The following is a 17,952-nucleotide window of genomic DNA, read 5'->3' as shown; positions in this document are numbered from 1 at the left end:
TAGACTTAATTTTCAAAAACTGGCATATAATCATTATGAGACTTAGGGTAGAGTGGGGGGAAACGCCCCCCTTAAGGAATATGTGATATTACTGTGAAACAAAAAGCTAAATATATGTAGAATTGCTATCCTAGTTTTGAGTGACAATGTCATGAATTATAAACCAAATATGAAAATTGTCCAGAGTTAACAGTTAATTAGTATCTTACCAACAACAAAATTTGCAAAAGGGCGTTTTTGCCCCAGCGGTGGGTAAAAACTAGCCCCCAAGGGTGGAGTAAAATGACCCCACCCTGTCAAAGCAATGCCCCTCATACATTAATAGCAAAACCAAAAGTAAACAACTAAAGTAAACAAAATCTATTGTGGAGCAATAAAATATAATCAATAAATTGATTACAAGCTACTATATTTGATCAATATATTGGCAATATCCAACTTTGTTTTAGTGACTGCTGAAAATTAGAACATTTGCCTAAAAATCCATTTTTCTTTTGTTTTCTTGAAGTACAGAGCATGCATCCATTTTATGGTGGGTACTTGTACATCACCATTGTCAACATAGTGCATAGAAATAAAAACAACAACATTTTACTTCATCTAGTGATTAGTAATATAAGAGTTTTACCCCAAGGGGCGTTTTCCCCCACTCTACACTATTTCTCTTGAATGGTATCGAGTGAATCAAATGAGGGGGTCTGGCTTAAGGACTAATAACACCAAATCAATCAGACAAACAATGTAGATAATAATATTGAAAATGAATTTTGGAGCATGAAATGGCTGATTGTTAATGCAATGGATCTAACCATACAGAGGCCCATCATCAGCAACCACCTGTCCTGTGCTCTAGAGGCACAATAAACTGAGTTTATGATCATTAGAAACCCCGTTTGCAATTATGTTAGCTGAGCTAAGCTGCTGCACTGATTAACAAATCAATTTAACTGGCCTTCTTTACATGAGATGAGTATCTGGAGAATCATATTGTGGGTTGGATTAAAGGCAAAAATGGCCAAAAACAAAGACTCCTTAAATGTATCTATTTGTTCTTATTCTGAGAAATGAAGACTGTTCCGTGTGAGAAATCTCATGCAACGCTGTGTGTTACTCATTTCGCAGAAGAGCATAGACTGGCCTGAACCAGAATGGAAAGAGGAGAGGGAGGTGCCAGTGCACAACTGAGCAAGACAACCAATACATTCGACTCTCATTTGAAAAGCAGACACCTCAAAGGCCCTCAACTGGCAGTTTACTAAATAGTACCCACAAAACACCATGTGTAAACTTCAACAGAAGACGTGACTTCAGGATGCTGGCATTCTAGCCAGTGATGTAAAGAAAAAGCCATATCTTGGAATGGCCAATGAGAAGAGAGTGCACTAGATAAAAGGAATTTGAATAAGGAAGGCTGTCACTCCAGTTTGCAATACCATGCCACACTTTGTGGATGGTGCTCTATTGGAGACCGTGTCTCTGACTCCAAGCACCTCCAAACCCAACCCCAATGTAGGAAAGGAGCAGTAAGCTAGTATTGTGCCTATATGGAGTGGAATGGATAGTTTCTAAGTGACCCCACAGATTTGAAGAGCAGTGTACAGTATACTGTGACAGAGTGATCTTCATGAGATCTTGTCATTGTACTGATCATTGTTCATTTACCTCAGAATGCTGTCCTCTTGTGGCAAGACTGGGAATGACGGTATTAGGAGGTCTGGGTTGGCACCCTTCAATGGCTGGGTAGGAAAGTAATGAGAGGAGGACATAAGTCTATTTCTAGTTCAGTCACCATGACAACATATAACTTTCATTTGGATAATGAATGTACAAATTGCATTACTAGAACTCAAAAGGTCTATATCTTTACATTTTTAAATTATATGTTCAGGTTTTTCAGAACTTGGATCCTACATTAGTTGTCTGTCCAACACAATGTTAACCACTTCCCTTATAAATTCAGAAACTGAGAGTCATTGACAAAGACAAGATACAGTTCATCAAGTATTTCCCTTTTTAATGAAAGTTCACTTAAAATATGATAGTCTTTTTGAGGGACTGATCAACAGATCTGATTTGACAACTGTACATATTATTAGCATTTGACTAGACAGAGAGACAGAGAGAAAAAAAGACACAGGAGATTCATCCACTTTGCATTGATAGACAGGACAGTGCAGCCACATTCACTCCCACACAGTTTAATCAGTGGCATACGACATTCACATCAGCAACAGGGCTCCTGATTCGACCGCCCACACGCCTGTCTCTGTGGCAACCAGGACCATCACACAAACACACACACACACACACACTCGTCTCCAGGTATTAGCTCTATCTGAAGGTGCTGATCTACTGCAGTAGAAATTACTATATTTACAAGTACCAGCAATGCAATATATTGTGAACCATATTTCCTGGCCCACAGCAGACATTCTGAGAAGGCAATGCATTAGAGAGGGGAGGTGGTATATTGCAGACTATGTTACTCCATCATGTATCTGACAACTTGGCACTGGGAGTCTCTCTTGCTTTAGTACCCCGACCCAAACAGACTGGACTGATAAAACTGCACAAGTTTGTGTTTTCCAATCAGAAAGGAAAGCGGTGAAAGGACATCATATTAATACATTTATCATTTACTAGCAGTATCCAAACTTGCAATGGAGCACAAATACAAATAATTTGATCATTTCGTAATAACTTTATCGTTTTCATAACACTAATTCCATTCAACAGACATCATTAGAGCAATCATTAATGTCAGATAAAAACTCATTTACACATACAAATAAATTACATATATATATATATATATATATAAAAGTTTGATCATCTGTAGCTCTAACTCACAATGATTTCCTTGATAATTCTGTCGGAATTAACGGTAACAATCCCCGCATACAGGACCCAGTGAATTTGTAGCCTACTGGTTGCCTTGTCTCAACAGTGGCTGTTTTCTCGGAGGGGAGTGTAGTGTAACAGTTGGACAGATCTCTGAGGGTCAAACATGAGGCCCAATGTGGCACCTCGGACCTAGCACTTTACAATCAACAGTTAGTCCTGGAGAAAGGAACACTTCTGCCCCCTACTGGAATTCCATTCCTTTTGAACTAATACAACCTCCCCCACAGTATACAGTACAACAGCCTTTACATTCTCATCCATTTAAGGCCTCCTATGTTGTGGCCAGACAATGACAAACACTTCCCCTTTAAGAGCACTCTGAAGGACCATTACATTGAGTGTTTGTGATGGTGTTGGTGGTGGGGGGTGTTGCTAAGATACCCTCTGACGAAGGTATAACATTTAACCTTTGAGAAAATACACACATTTACAATAGAGTTCATCACAGTCTTCTCCTGTCAGTTTTTTTTACATCATTAGAAAAAAAAGAATAGAAAAGTTATTCAGCAGAGTAAGATTAATACACTTTGCATTTCCAAAAAAGAACACACTCACATTATCTTCAACTTTCCTTTGGAATATTTACATAACATTTGTTGAGTCTGTCCTTCACATCTTTTTTCTTTTCTTTTAGGCAAGGGAGTCAGCTCGCTTCCCCATTCAACAATTCAAATTCAAATTCTGAGAACTGAATGACTGCATTGGGGAATAGCGTAGACTGCTTAAGTCTCGGGAATTCAGCAAGTAAATGGGCAAACTGTTAAAGGGATGCCTTGAGAGTTACTTTTGTTTAAACATAATAACAGATAAAAACACATGAATCCATGGTGCTTATTATTTCATATTTTTCCCAGGGTCAGTCAATGGACGTGCACAAAGGCTAGCCGCTAAGTGACGCTAAAGGGTTTGTTAATTATTTATTTCCCTCTGTGCACAGTGAGGAACGTGCTGTGACACTGATAAAAGGGAGTGTTTAGGGACAGTGTGTTTGCTGCCAAATGTTAAGTGAATGGTTTTGGAGGAGATGGAAGGACTGGTCAGCCAAAAAAAGTGGCAGGCTCTCCTGAGGCTATCTCAGGCTACTGGGTCTAAATATGCAAATGGAACATTAGCTAAAAGCAGCGCTGCATAGCTATGCATGGACAGTTTACCAGATGGGCAATGGAGTTTCCAAAGACCCACAAAAAAGTGTGGTTGGAGTTTTAGATTGGGTTGGAGTAAGCCTATGTGTTGCACTGCCAGGGTGTATCAGTGTGCTTAGGTTCCAGTGACAGCAGATGTTTTGTCCCCCAAAATGTCAGCTATGAATTAGATTTGTGATTAATGTTGTGGTTTGGGATTATGGAACATCCTTTCCATGATGTAAATGTTCTATCAACCAACTGTTAACTATTAAGGTCACAATGATGGTCATTATGTCTCTGTGAAGTTGATGCTGAATCATTTCTTTTAAGGTAGGGACTTAAGAACTTAAGGTGGTCTAGGACTGAGTGACTGGGGAATGCCTCCATCTTAAGTGGGCACGATCCTGAGAGTAGACTAGGTACATTTTTTTTTTACATCGTAGAGCAGCACAACACACAACAAACTACGTTCTCACTTGCATCCTCAGTTATTTTCAGCTCAGCAACAGGGTCCAAAATGGAGTTGGCTGATGAAACCAGCCTACCCAGAATCCATCACACTGAGGTAGATCTTTCATCACTCCCAAGGCAATGACCTAAGCCCCTTGGGAAAGGTCCAAGGGGTCGAACCTCATCCAACTTCCACAAGCCACCTCTTCACCTCGTCTCCTTGTGCAACCTGGAGGGTCTCGTCACATGCTCCCCCTTAACGATGCACTGACAAATGGGGGAAGGACTTTCCAAGTCTTATTCTGCGCAAAATTCTGGACACAGCTGCGGTCAAATTCTCTACGATTGTTCCCCACAAAAACCGCAAGTCCCCTTCAAACTCTCTTCCCCAAACTGGGCCATAAATTCAACATTCTTCTCTAACAATCATTAAGAACACTTAGCCCTGACCCCTGAAACCAACCACGAAGGGGGAACTCATTTTAAGGCATTCTTCAAACCCCTGACCTTGAGCACAGCGCCACGCCTATGGCTTTGGTTTGGATCCAGTTCAGACGTCGTGAGATGACACAGGTGAGGTGAGGAGTGGTGTGAGTGCGGCACGTCGCCGCGGGTGACTGTCGGGTTCATGCAATCGTCGGTGGTGTCAGGTGGTGTCAGGTGGTGGGGTTTTTGCATTAGCTCCGAACTGTACAGATATGTTTCTGAGAAGATGGTCCAAACAGAGGTGGCACCATGGCTTCATGGCATCCTGACTGCTGGGGGAGGTGGGGGTGGGGGTAGGGGAGGGGAGGGGGTGCCTCTGCAGTCCTATCTACAGGAGGTGCCCAGAACAGAGGGTTGGGGGTTGTTGAAGCGCGGCCCAATGTCGTTGATGGGGATTGGGTTGAGAAGCGAGTTGCCATTGGAATTGGAGGAGCAGTTGAGGCGTAACCGCCGGAGGTATTCGGCATGGACGGGTTTGTGGCTCTGCAGCACCTTGATGGCCTCCTCTACTGTGAACCATTCCCTCTTCCGGCCTGCAGGGGGAGACAGAGGGCATGTGACTGACGTGTAAACCTGCTTGCCAGTCTACAGGGGGAGTCAACATTGAGTCCCTTAATCGGGATATACAAATCACACAGAAATGAAAGCTGACAGCAAGAGCTTGAAATATTGAAATCCGCTGAATCAATCCGATGCACTGCAAAAGATATGGCAGAGGTTGGGTGTGCTTAGTTTAGTCTGTTACCTAGTGCAAGGGAATGTGTCAGAAGAAATATCATTTCAAATGGATTAGCAAAGGGAAATGTGTACGTGTGCAGATGTATTGATATCAGTGATGGGAAAGAAAACTATTTCAGCATTCAGTGCAGGCCGCTGACCAGTCAAGTGCCTGTGCAACACTGACACCACACTGCAAGATGACTGGGAGCCCCTGCAAGGGACCGTCTACAAATAGTGCTGGTTTATGATTACTGGTACACTTGTTGATAAACAGAGAGGACAGGGTACTTGTGTTTCAGCAAATGTTCTGCCTTGCCACAGCTATGCCAAGAACAGGCCAAACCATTAGAACTAACATGTGAGAACAAGGCGTGAGCTCGAATCCCACCTGTGAAAGAATTTAGATCTTCCAGATATATCAATGTTGCGTGGGAACATTTAATACCCACAAGACTGTGGAGGACCCAAAAGGAGGAAAAGGGACAAGTGTGAGCCAGGCCTCCACTAACCCCTTACTGTTAACACAGCCAGGCAGTCAGATGGGCAAGCATGTGGACCACAGGCTATTAACATCTGGCCACTGGTCCTCCAGGTCAGGGCAGGTGAGAGTAGAGTGAAAAACAGGAGATCTTTGTGCTCCCTGAGTTGGGTGCACCACCTGGCATCCAAGACAACTTGTTGCCATTTGAGGAGTGGTACATTTGAGTCTGGCTGAACGAGGGTGTGTTAAGTGAGACGATGTACAAGAACAGAAAAGGTCTCTGTACGTGATCTGTAATGGAACCCTTTGGAAGCTGTTTTGGTAATGTACTCTACTGAGATCTCCTGAAGTGGCAATGACAACACAGTGTACTGAGTGTGCAAATACATGAGGCATAAACATTCAGGAAGTAACAGACACACGGGTAGGCTTGTTCGTGATCATTTGTTCCAGTAACAATAATTATTCAATAGAATATTTAACCACTCTCTCATACTGTGCTTGTGCCACAAGAACTTGAGCCAGTTCTAACACCTCCACCCTAATCCCCACACTGTCAATCTAAATCCGATTAAAAAGAATATGCTTCTGCGGGTGTCTCCACCTGGTTAAGCATCCAAACAGTGCCACGTGCCACATATATATCAGTGAGCTGTGATATTTAATATATAGAAGGCAGATCTTTTATAGATACTGTGGCTTCCTGCGTTAATACCCGCCATGACGCAGCGAATCCCAATTAAACCCCATGATTTATGTGGTGAGCGAGACCAGGCTGCCCATGTGAGATGCCCTGTCAAGGCCAGCCAATGCTGGCATACTGCACACTCGTTTCAAGTGTTGTGAAAAGACAGGGATATACTGGGCTTAGCAGCTCTCCAAGAGCCATGTGACCTTTGTGCTCTCTCTTAAAGCGATATCTGCTGAAAATAGTAGAGTGGAGTAGCAACACATAATCTCAGAAAGGCATGACCTGATTCATAGCACTGTGTGTGTATCGCTAATAAAGAAAAATAAATAGATATCATGTTTATAAACTATAAACTTACCAATGTTAACCGAATCCTCCCAGGCTTCCAGGGTTTCAGTCACAGTCAAGACGTAAACGTAAGTCCGATTCTTACGGTCTTGGTTCTGCTTTGAGATTCAAATAAAAACGGTGTTAAAATTGTGCTCCATATTTGTGAATAAGGAATTCACTGGTGTTAGTAGAAGCATATAAAAGCAGAAGTGTGACGGTAAAAAACACACAGCATCTCACAATAAACATGTGAAATGAGATTAAACCTTACTTCGAAAACTCCCAGCAAACGACCCAGCTTGCCTTTCACTCCAGCCTGTGGACGAGAGAAGCCATTTATAAGTTGAGTCGAAACGTTTGTCACACAAGCTAGGGAAAGGAATTGTGGTGGTAAAACATGAAGCCATAAAACACACATCAATGCAGTCCAAACATTACAGTTCCTCCCATAAAACTTTCTAAATCTTCAGATCCCATCCTAAAAAACACTCCACATGCGTATTAATTCCCAAATCATGTCAACATGCAAATACTTCAAGATGTCCATATAATTACAAACCAATGGTATTTCTCACAAGTGTGAAGGAGTGGTGCCAAACCACTATTTTGTGGTCAGTGTCACTGTAATTGAGAAACTAGGCTTCAAAAGACCAGCAGCTTCTTCCCTGAACCACCATACGGGCCAAAGCACAAATGTGGGGCTGTTTAAGGATGAAACAAGTTTAGGAAATGACTCAGCTTTCACGTGTAGGTTTGTGAGCTGCATGGCCATAGCTAGCATGCAGTATTCTCCACCCACACGGCAACTCACTCTTGAACAAACTCTGTTTCTACTATCATGTTACAGTGATGATAAGAATCCCTACTTACTATATACAAACCTTTTTTTAGCATTATTTGTTTGGCAAATATTAAAGGTTTGCAGCCAGCGCTACTAGCCAATTTAATGGTGTAAAACCTGAACTCAACTATGTTCAGGGTTCTTTCTTATCTTTATAAAACTTTTTTAGAGTGTTAAGCATTAAACTAATCATCTGAATTATATGTACACCATATATTCCACACACTCAAGCCGAATTAAATTTTCCCATCTCAGTATCAAGTCACAGTTGGTTGAGAGTGTGAAGAATATTGCACCAAAAGTGGGTCATGTCCCCCACATTGACAGGTGAGGATGGGTATGTGGTCCCCAAACGCATCCCTCCCGTAACTCTGACCTCAGATATGTCGGCTGTGTCCAGGTTGAGTTACAGAACCCCTGTTCCAGCAGTCTGGACCTAAAGAGAAGGAAGCAGGGCCGGGCCAGCCATGGAGGCCTGTAAATGTGCAGGAATCTAGCACAAGGGCCAATATTAGCTTGCTGACATTGGCGTGGTGACAAGGTCATTCAGGGGCTGGAGTTATGGTACACTCCGGGACCTCGGTCAACTTCCCTTTAACCTCTATTCCATCTAGGGGACGCTCAGGACACAGTGGTCTGTACTTAACATTCCACTCCACATGAATAAGTCTGATCTGACCATGACACGAAACATGACGCTGCTGTTGACAAGGTAAACTGGTCAAATTATTCAAACACTCAATCCTGTCATGTACACTGTGGCTTTCATATGGACGTCTAATATTCAGCATGCATTCAATTACATAGGGTAGCTAAGCTATGGGAATAGTCGCTGCAGCGCTAAGTTTGAGGGTGCTGCCGAGTGCTGAGACAGGTGTGTGCTCTGTTCACACACATCCGCTCCGTGGCAGATCGATGACGTTACTGTGAATTACAGAGCCATCGGGCGGACAGGTGTGACGGTCACCACGTGAGCTTGCCAGGGAGAGTGTTGGATTTAGATTTGGCCAGCACTGAAAGTAGCACTTTGCAGTTAGGAGGTCAAGATAAGTGACCTAGTCCATGCTTAAGAAGGGCAACAATTACACACCCTGCCCCCTGTGGATCTGTGTGTATAAACGGCTTTACATCACCATGATCACCAGCAAACAGCAATAAACATAAAGCAGATATACCAGTGTGAGAGTGGATCCATTTCATGATGACATTCACCATTGGTGTGCTATGATTCAATTGATTTAGCCTTACTGGTATAACAATAATACGTTCAGATGTTAAAATGATTTAAGACCCTACGGTGTGCCACTTCTGTTGCGTAGGCCTTTATGAGCAGTAAAGAGTATGAGCAGAGCAAAGTGTGGGTGAGTGTGGGGTGTATCGGGACAGGCACGGACCTCCTCAAACACCTCCCGCACGGCAGCCCCACAGGGCTCCTCCTCCGGCTCCATCCCTCCCCCGGGGACGATCCACTGGTCCGGGTGCCGACTGCTGCTCACCAGCAACACCTGACAGGAGACGACAACAACAACAACAACAACAACACGAGTCAACCTCCGGATGGCAGAAATGAGAGCAGGGTCAAGCAAGCGTGATGAAATTTGTTTTATCTATGTGGCCTGGTATTTGCTCCAGTTCCTACTAGGCCTGAATGTTCGCATCGCCATGTATCTAATAATGACCAATGAGTTGCCATGACACCATGGCACTGGATAAACTGGAACATATGAAGATAGTCATGTACTGTATTTCTGGGTGTGGGAGCTCCTGATGTGGTGTCCAGGTAGTCAATAGATGTCAGAATGGGAGTAATGTAAGAGGTGCTAATTATGCCTCCATCTGCTGTGGGCAGGTCGTTTTCCGGTTGTTTGTGCGTGTGTTTGCCCATGACGAGCGTCCATGTGTGCAAGGTTCCATTCATTATGGCAAAGTGTTTACCTGGTGTCCCCAAGGTAGGCTGAGGGATATTCATAAAACTTAGCATACTAACTCACTATAAGGGGTATTCATAACACTTAGCATACTAACTCACTATAAGGGATATTCATAAAACTTAGCATAATAACTCACTATAAGGGATATTCATAAAACTTAGCATACTAACTCACTATAAGGGATTGATGAACTGATTTGATATTCAAGGTTATGGGATTTAAACCTCAAGGTCACATGGGGTCAGATATGAAATATTGCTAATTACTAGCAATTAACACTAATTACTATTTGTGCAGTATCTCCTTCGCATACTTGGGGAATTTCACCCGCATTCACATCATCATAAACACCCCAACCTTAAGTGTTAAAGGTCATGGGGTCAGAGGCTGAGGTCAAATTCAGTCCTGGGCATGCCAGGTTATGGGAGGTGGCTGCATACCAATCAACATTTTGTGTCAAACTAATTGTTATTAGTATATCTTGATATACCCATTCTAGCTACTATCTACTATCTACTGAGTGACGATCCTGAAAATGTTGAAATGTTGTATCCAATAGTGGAGATCACACATTGTAATAACACGTCTGTAAATGGGTCGTACGAGTGGATTGTGATGTGTTAATATATATCTCTGTTGCCAGGGGCCTGGGACAGGTGGCTAATGCTAACCCTGACCAAATCCTGCAGATGCTGCTGGAACAGGCAATTGATCTTAAATTACGCCACTCTCTGCAGCTGACACACACTCAGACGCATAGATCAGATGAGACTGCAGCTGCATTTTCCTCCTGCAAAACACACACACACACCTTTTCACATAATGTGTGACTGTCTAAACTCAATGACTATAGGCAAGATCCATACATTTCACACATCTTAAGCAGAGTATGACCTCTTACTGCCTACATTAAATATGGTTTAGTCAAAACCTGGCTGAAAAACAATACGTTTCCTTTTTGCATTACTGTCCCTTATCGTGGCTAAAAGCTAAAGAGGTCAGGGCAGTGCAGGCATGAGGCACCAGGCCCATCTCTGCTGCCTTTCACCTGAGCGCTAAACCCCGCTGAGCCCCGGGATCCAGTGCCTTCTGTGAAAGGGCTGATGGAGCACGGGCCGCAGGTGGGGAGCGTGACGGGCGCTTAGCTGCGGCCCACTCCTCCGTCCATCAGACGGCTAATCTGCCCCACGGCCAGCAGGGGGGGTGGCCTTGAGGCGCCGCTGATGCGGCCCTCTTAAGGCAGCCGCTAACAGGATTGTGGAGATTGATGCGGGAGAAGCTGGATCGTCTGCCGCCCCACCCCTCGCTCACTCACTCACTCGCTCGCTCGCTCGCGCCGAGGGAGCACGTGTCACCTTCTCTCCCTCTCCCCTCGGGCTCCGGGTCACGGCTCGGGGCCCATGGCACCTGGCTTTTCCTGGCGCAGACGGAGCGACAGCAGCAGGTTATTTTTGTGTACGGGTACATACCTATGGGACCAGAAAACATCACAAACCAAGCAGGTGCCTGGCCTACTTCAGTCCAGCGCACGTTCGGGCCGAGGGGATCAACGGCACATGGCAGGGCAAGCTGGAACAGCCCTCAAGAAAAGACAAACAAAATCCCCGGCCAAAGCCACAGCCGACAGCAGCCTATTTATGACCAGCCCTGATGGCCATCATTAGCATTCCAGCCAGGACTTATGGCCTACTGAATCCGAATTGTGTATGTCCAGGCGCTGGGGGAAGTCCGGCTGATATGCAGGATCAATCGATAGGGGAGGGGCGTTGGGGAACGTGGGGCAATATGACCCACCCACCTACATTATATGCGCAGGTCAAATGAACACACCACTGACATTTATATTATAACTGATAGCTTTGCAGGCTTTCACAAGGCACAAATGAACACGCACAGATGGGTTTATGAGGGGGGTTTTCAAGCCTCATATTTGCACTCTGCTGTGCATGTTGTGTCGAGACGACACGGTCATCACACTTTAGGGACAAGGGCCTGGGTTGCCCCCCTCACACAGTGCATGAGGGTTTGCTTCCTGACAACGATTACATTTGAAACAAATTTGCCTCAAATGACCCAAGCAAAGTGCTGAAAATAGTGATTGCTGGAAAGCTCCCAGAGGCAAGTACTTGCGACCTGACTCTAACCCTGCGATGTCACTATTCAACCCTGACAAAACGCAGACAAACTCCTATCATTCACAATTGATTAATGGGGAAACTATTATGTCATGATCCTAACAGACCTCATGCTATCCAAAAGGTTTACCCACTGCATACTGTACAACAGAAGACTGGGTCACATTATAGTCTTTGTGACACATACCTGTGCCATGACAACAGAAAAACGACCAATAACCTACATCCAGCTAGTATCAGTTATTCTGTATTATCTAAGCATGTGGAAATAATGATAAGCCTATTCTACACTCTGTGCTTAGTCCAACATTCCCTCGTGTCTACGTATGTCTTGGTTACAAACTCTGACCGACCATAAAGACAGGGACACATAAAGAAATAGGAAGGCTTGGAGGAGAAAATGAGAGAGAAAAAGAAAAAAAGAAAGAAAGAAAGAAAGGAAGAGAGAAAGACTTGTCTATCTGTCAGGGTTAATCAATAGTCCGGCTGTAAAAAGGCTTTTTTCCGCCTGCATAAACTGTGGCGTCTCAGCAGTAACTGGTGGGCGCATTGCCTGTGATGTAATGCAGGCAGGACTGTGTGTGTGTGTGTGTGTGTGTGGGTTGAGGGGGGTGGAGGGGGAGACCAGAGCTGAAAGGTGCAGGAGGCATGACGAGAAGGCCAAGGGGAGAGGGGGTGGAGAGAGTGGGGAGGACAGGAACGCAGTCTAGCATATTCCTGCTGAATATGGACAACGATGCGCCTCCCAGCAATGTGCCAAGCCGAGCGCCAGGCCGAGAGCTCGCAATACCTCGCCAACACAGGGGTGTGAAGTTGAATTTCGTGTACTTGGACAATTTGGAGCTTGAACCGACAGGAAGTGAACACAAATGTTTTGTGTTACGATTCCTAAGGTGAATGTATAACTTCCTACCCTAGCTGCCTTTATTATTGTCAGACCCTTGCTCCAAAGAATGGCATGTCAGTGTTACATGGCGAGAGCTTTCACCATAGCTCTATGTTAACTAATCCTGTTTTCCGGAAACCACTCCCTGCACATTTATTGCAAAGGAGAGAAAACACCCTCTCTTACAACCCCCACACACACACACACACACACACACACACACACACACACACAAACACACACACACACACAGACAGACACACACACTAACCTACGGCATACAGGCTACACAAGCATGGAAAAAAACAGCGGGTCTGTGGATGGAGCAACTCCCACCAAGGCACCCCTCTGTTTCCAAAACTCTGCCAGGAATCCAGGCAGGAAATAAACACCTAATCTGTGCCTGAGAGGGAAACATGACGAGGGAACGCCGACGGCTGTCAAATAAACCCATCTCCTAAATGTCACAGCGAACGGGGTGCGCAGTTACCCCACCCCTCCACACCCCCACCCCCAACCTAAAGGTCTGAATGCAGGACAGGGAGTCACGCCCCCACCACTGAAGATTCACAACAGCATTAGCATTACTTATCAGATTAGCACCTGGGATGCACCAGGAGAAAGTCTTTACCGTAGACTCCAGACACCCCAGAGAAAGGAATTCTAAGGAATTCCTTCAAAGTAAAATGGAGTGAAACCCTGATGGTTGCCAGTGATGTGTGCCGTGCAGTAGCTTCATATTGCACCTAAACAAACGAGTAACGTTTAGTTGCATTTTTTATTCGATTATCTGTCAACTTTGGAGACACAGTTAATAAGCCACAAATGAAAAATCTCATTGGAAACACTTAGCAAGTTCACAGGTATAGATGATTATGAGTTGAAATCCAAGATGGGTTTTATTGATTCTAGCTTCCATTTGCCCATAATATCAGACCATATCTTCTGTGAGCTGCACAATGGCCCATAAATACCGGTTGTCTTGGCCAAACTCCTCAGCTTCGGTCTAATCAATAAGCTGACCCATATTGTATTTGATAATCTCACTGCCCTGCAAAAAAAAAAAAAACGACCTCCAACTTCAAAACAGTCAATAAAACCTTGTGACACGCTGACTAGAGCTTGTTTGCAGCAGGATCTGGTTTGATCAAGCCGCCGCAGATGAAGGTCAGTCCCAAACCAGCCAAAAGCCCCTAGAATCAACCTCTGATCCTGCACAGGGTCTTCTAGTTTCCACTCTCAATCCCTGGTGACTCGCACCTATTCTCCAGTTTGTGCTGTTGTCAGTTGACCCTGACCCTTACGAGGGTATATTTCCTGTTTAACCTCACCTGAGCTTGATTGCTGTCACTGATCCCCCTGAGCTGAGCTGCGTCGGAGATCCTTTCTCCGCTGAACAATGCCTAGACACCACCGCCAGCTCCGATTCAGACCACCTGCTTGTGTCTGACAATCGGCTGAAGGAAAACATCTCCCTAACCCTGTCGCCAAGGAGGTGCAAACAGAGTGACAGGTTAATGAATCCTGGCGCTCAGAAACATGAAGTGAGCCCAGGCTTGCATATGTTTATCTGAATATCTGACTTCTCCACTAGAAAGTGCAGGCCCTTCAGAGCAATGTTGTCTTTTTAAGCCTGAGGTATCTGTTCCTATTTTGTTGTGCTGAGAAGGTGCATATCTGCTGAATTTAACAAGATTGACACTCTGACCATTGCCGGCTGTTATTCAGCAGGGGGAGGAACTCTATTGTTGTAGTGACCCTCTGTATGTCCAGAGCATGAATTAACAAATATGATGAAAGCTGACCTAGTCCTTGATAAGACACACTGCAGATACTGACACCCACATCTCAGATGGGCCAACTGAAAATAATAATAAAACAACTCCAATACAAAACAACTTCATTACAGTGGTTCAGAATGTATCCATTTGCACCAAGTCAGCAAATAAGACTTGGTTGTTCAGTTGATGTTAGACTGTAATGACTGGCACAAAGCAATGAAAATGTAGCAACAAGGAAGTTAATTAAAAGCCATTCAGAGTTGAAGTCAGACATTCCATGAAGCCATATCTAACTGACACCACTATGTCCAATTAATGCGCCTTCATCTCATACAGTGGCCATATTTTCCTGAATTTCCGCACAACAGCAAAACAATAGCCTACATCTGGAAACACAATCCTAAGTAGACCTACCCCAAAACAAACATCACTGTAGTTCTAGGTGGCCTCAATTCGGCCTAAATACATGGCAAAATGGTCCAATAAACCATACAAGATTTGTTTAAGATTTCCTTTAATCACAATGGTGACGGAGACTTTTTCCTTGGATGTTGAGCACATGAGTGTTATGACATCCAAGCAGTTATGTAGCTATCGAAGAAAGCATGCACATCTGCGGGTGAAATATTACATAACAACAGCACAGAGCAAGGATTCGCAGAACCTGTCACCGTCGGGGCTATATGACACAAATGCTTCGTTTCACTGTTGAGACAGCCCAAATCTGAGTTGCCTTAGGTTTCAGGTTCAGACTTGCATGACGACGCAAGTAACATTCATGTTACACATTAGCTTACTTTCTCGCAGGTTTACTGAGTCATTGTAGACTATGCTACCACACACATTGTATATTAATAAACAACTTTAAAGTAAGATTTCCGTTACCTGTCAGGAAGCTATGGGCTATTACATAAACCGATAAGTTTACATAATGCAGTTTTCGAATCGGCCACTGCCAACGCTTGCGCTGCAATAAATGTAGCCAGGTTTTGATGTAGGCTACCCTGCCCAAAATTGACGTGTGGTTGGAAACATGATGACTTTGTTTTTCTACTTAAACTAGTTGAACGTGAACCGACAAAAAATTCACACTTAACTTTGGGGACCATTGAATTTAGCGACGGACTGCACGGGCAATATAAGCAGCAGTCATCCTATCCCAGGAAGCATGGTGCGTCAACCTTTATACACTTGATGGAAAGTAAGACAGCTGTGTTCATTTGGACTATCACAGCAAATCGTGACTATTGACAAAACCAACGAACACAGTGAACGTGTGAAAGGGAATGCATACGCGTAATTTTACTCTCTACGGTGATGCTGAGCCGATTACAGAAACCTGTCGAGTAACATGGCCACTTCGGCGTCAAGAGACGGATAATAGGCTCGAACCATCTGCTTGGATGCATGTGATTACAGAATCCGATTTGATGGCTATGCCATATATCGGCATTTAAAGAAAGGCAAACGAATAAGTGATTGCAACATAATAGACTGTTATATTCCGGTCCAATGCACAACGCTGACATGCAACAGCGCGCCCGTCCCTTTCGTTGTGCTTCAAACTAGCCCAAACTGGATAGCCAGAGGCGCTGTGTACCACTGCACACAAAAGACTGGCCCCTGGCAATGGAAAATGCATTGAAGTAACAGAAGTAGCAGAAAATGAAGACAACAGAATTGACCTAAGATATATGGTCAGCAGTGTGACCATTGGTCTCATATGGCATTTACGCATTAAACATTTTGTAATCATTCTACAGTCTACTGTTAGAATGGTGGCAAGGGAATAATGGTAAACCATACAAATGAGTGATATTCGTAAATGTATGTTAACATTACGAATAGGTCGGTGAGGAAGTCAACCTAAGTAAACCATTCCGCTTGGAACGAGGGTACAGAATCAAATCAACTGAACGGGCAAAACCCTTTCGAGCTGTCACTGAGAAATCTCGTCCTCCATACCTCGTCCTCGCGTTCGTTTTTGAAACACAGGCATGCGGCCCTTTTCTTGAAGCCGTCGCCGTCGTATGTTCGGGTCTGGTTGGGTTTGAACTTCATGATGCAGTCTGCTCCCACCTTTACCGACCTCGGTGAATAGGAGAGGCTGTAGCGAAACACCGAACGTTTAACCACTCGAGTCTAGACTAAGGTCTAAGTGGGAAGGGAAGAAACCGCATTTGTAGCAGAAAACAGTCCAATGAAGAGATGAAGCAGTTGTAAAGTGCGATGTCGTTTCTATGTCTCCCCATTCACTCCAATCAAATTAGATGCTTGATTCACTTCTTCTCGCGGAGAGACACATCGCCAGTCTTTACGGTCGGCACTCGGCAGCTATGGGGCAGTCCTGTATATAGCCTAGGCTGTAAGTGTAGTGGATACCCTCCCACCCCCGTCACCAATGCGCAGTTGCTGCATGTCAACACTAGAGGCTAACAGTAGGCTACCCTGGTTATCTGGATTAATGCTTCTGTTGTAAAAGTTGTTGGTCTTGAGTCAATTTGTAACCAAAAGTCTCAGCCCAAGATGTTATCAGTGTGGATATGAATGAAATAAGCATTAATCACTTTGAATAGGTTATGTGTTGTTGTAACAGGCATATTACATTATTATCACATCTCTGTAATGTAACTGTTAGGCTACATAAAGTTAGCCTAATCACAGTGACTGTAGGCCTATTGAAGAGCTTTGGACCAGTTAGCTGAACAACCCCTGGTCATATACATTGGTGTGTGGTAAACCATGGGAAACTTCATTGAGATCAAAACACAACAATACAACTCATAAACTAATTATTTAAGACTAGACTAAGCTAAATTTATATTTATGTGACCATAGCCTCTATACTACATCAACTCCTAAGTCATCTCCAGGCAGGCATGGATTAAACAACATAGGCCTACATGCCCAGATAATCAAGTCATCATGCTTTGTATGAAATAGCAATGCCTTCATGCCTTAAAAAACATTCAGTATAATGGCAATTTAAAGGCACATTTATGGAATCTATCAATACAAAGGAAATATAAAGGCAAAATCACAGAATCTGTAATGGTATTTTAATAATATTTATAATAATACATTATAAAACATAGCATTAATAGCATTATATTCTTTGTTTGAAGAGACAGTAATAATAACTATAGGCAAATAAAATGATAGCCTACAGCAGAAATTACCCTACAAATAAAA

The 17,952-nt window shown here is 43.9% G+C and overlaps 1 protein-coding gene across 1 annotated transcript; it reads right to left on the bottom strand.

The window, feature by feature from the left end:
* Positions 1 to 1,997: 1,997 nt before the first annotated feature.
* nudt4b (nudix (nucleoside diphosphate linked moiety X)-type motif 4b) lies at positions 1,998 to 17,119 on the bottom strand. The gene is made up of 5 exons (XM_048268043.1): positions 16,726 to 17,119; positions 9,422 to 9,532; positions 7,458 to 7,502; positions 7,215 to 7,302; positions 1,998 to 5,497 (listed from the first exon to the last, which is right to left on the bottom strand). The coding sequence occupies exons 1-5, from the start codon at positions 16,819 to 16,821 to the stop codon at positions 5,289 to 5,291; spliced, it is 549 nt and encodes a 182-aa protein (XP_048124000.1). The 5' UTR covers positions 16,822 to 17,119; the 3' UTR covers positions 1,998 to 5,288.
* Between the last annotated feature and the right edge of the window lie 833 nt (positions 17,120 to 17,952).

This window comes from Alosa alosa, chromosome 17 (genome assembly GCF_017589495.1).
Source record: "Alosa alosa isolate M-15738 ecotype Scorff River chromosome 17, AALO_Geno_1.1, whole genome shotgun sequence".
Classification (NCBI taxonomy): domain Eukaryota; kingdom Metazoa; phylum Chordata; class Actinopteri; order Clupeiformes; family Clupeidae; genus Alosa; species Alosa alosa.
This window is presented reverse-complemented; position numbering and strand designations above follow the sequence as displayed.

Coding starts and splice junctions, on each gene's coding strand:
- nudt4b (XM_048268043.1), bottom strand. CDS start 16,821: ATGAAGTTCAAACCCAACCAGACCCGAACATACGACGGCGACGGCTTC. Junction 7,303..7,457: donor GTTTGCTGGGAGTTTTCGAA/GTAAGGTTTAAT, acceptor TGAATCTCAAAG/CAGAACCAAGACCGTAAGAA. Junction 5,498..7,214: donor GGAGGATTCGGTTAACATTG/GTAAGTTTATAG, acceptor CTCCCCCTGCAG/GCCGGAAGAGGGAATGGTTC.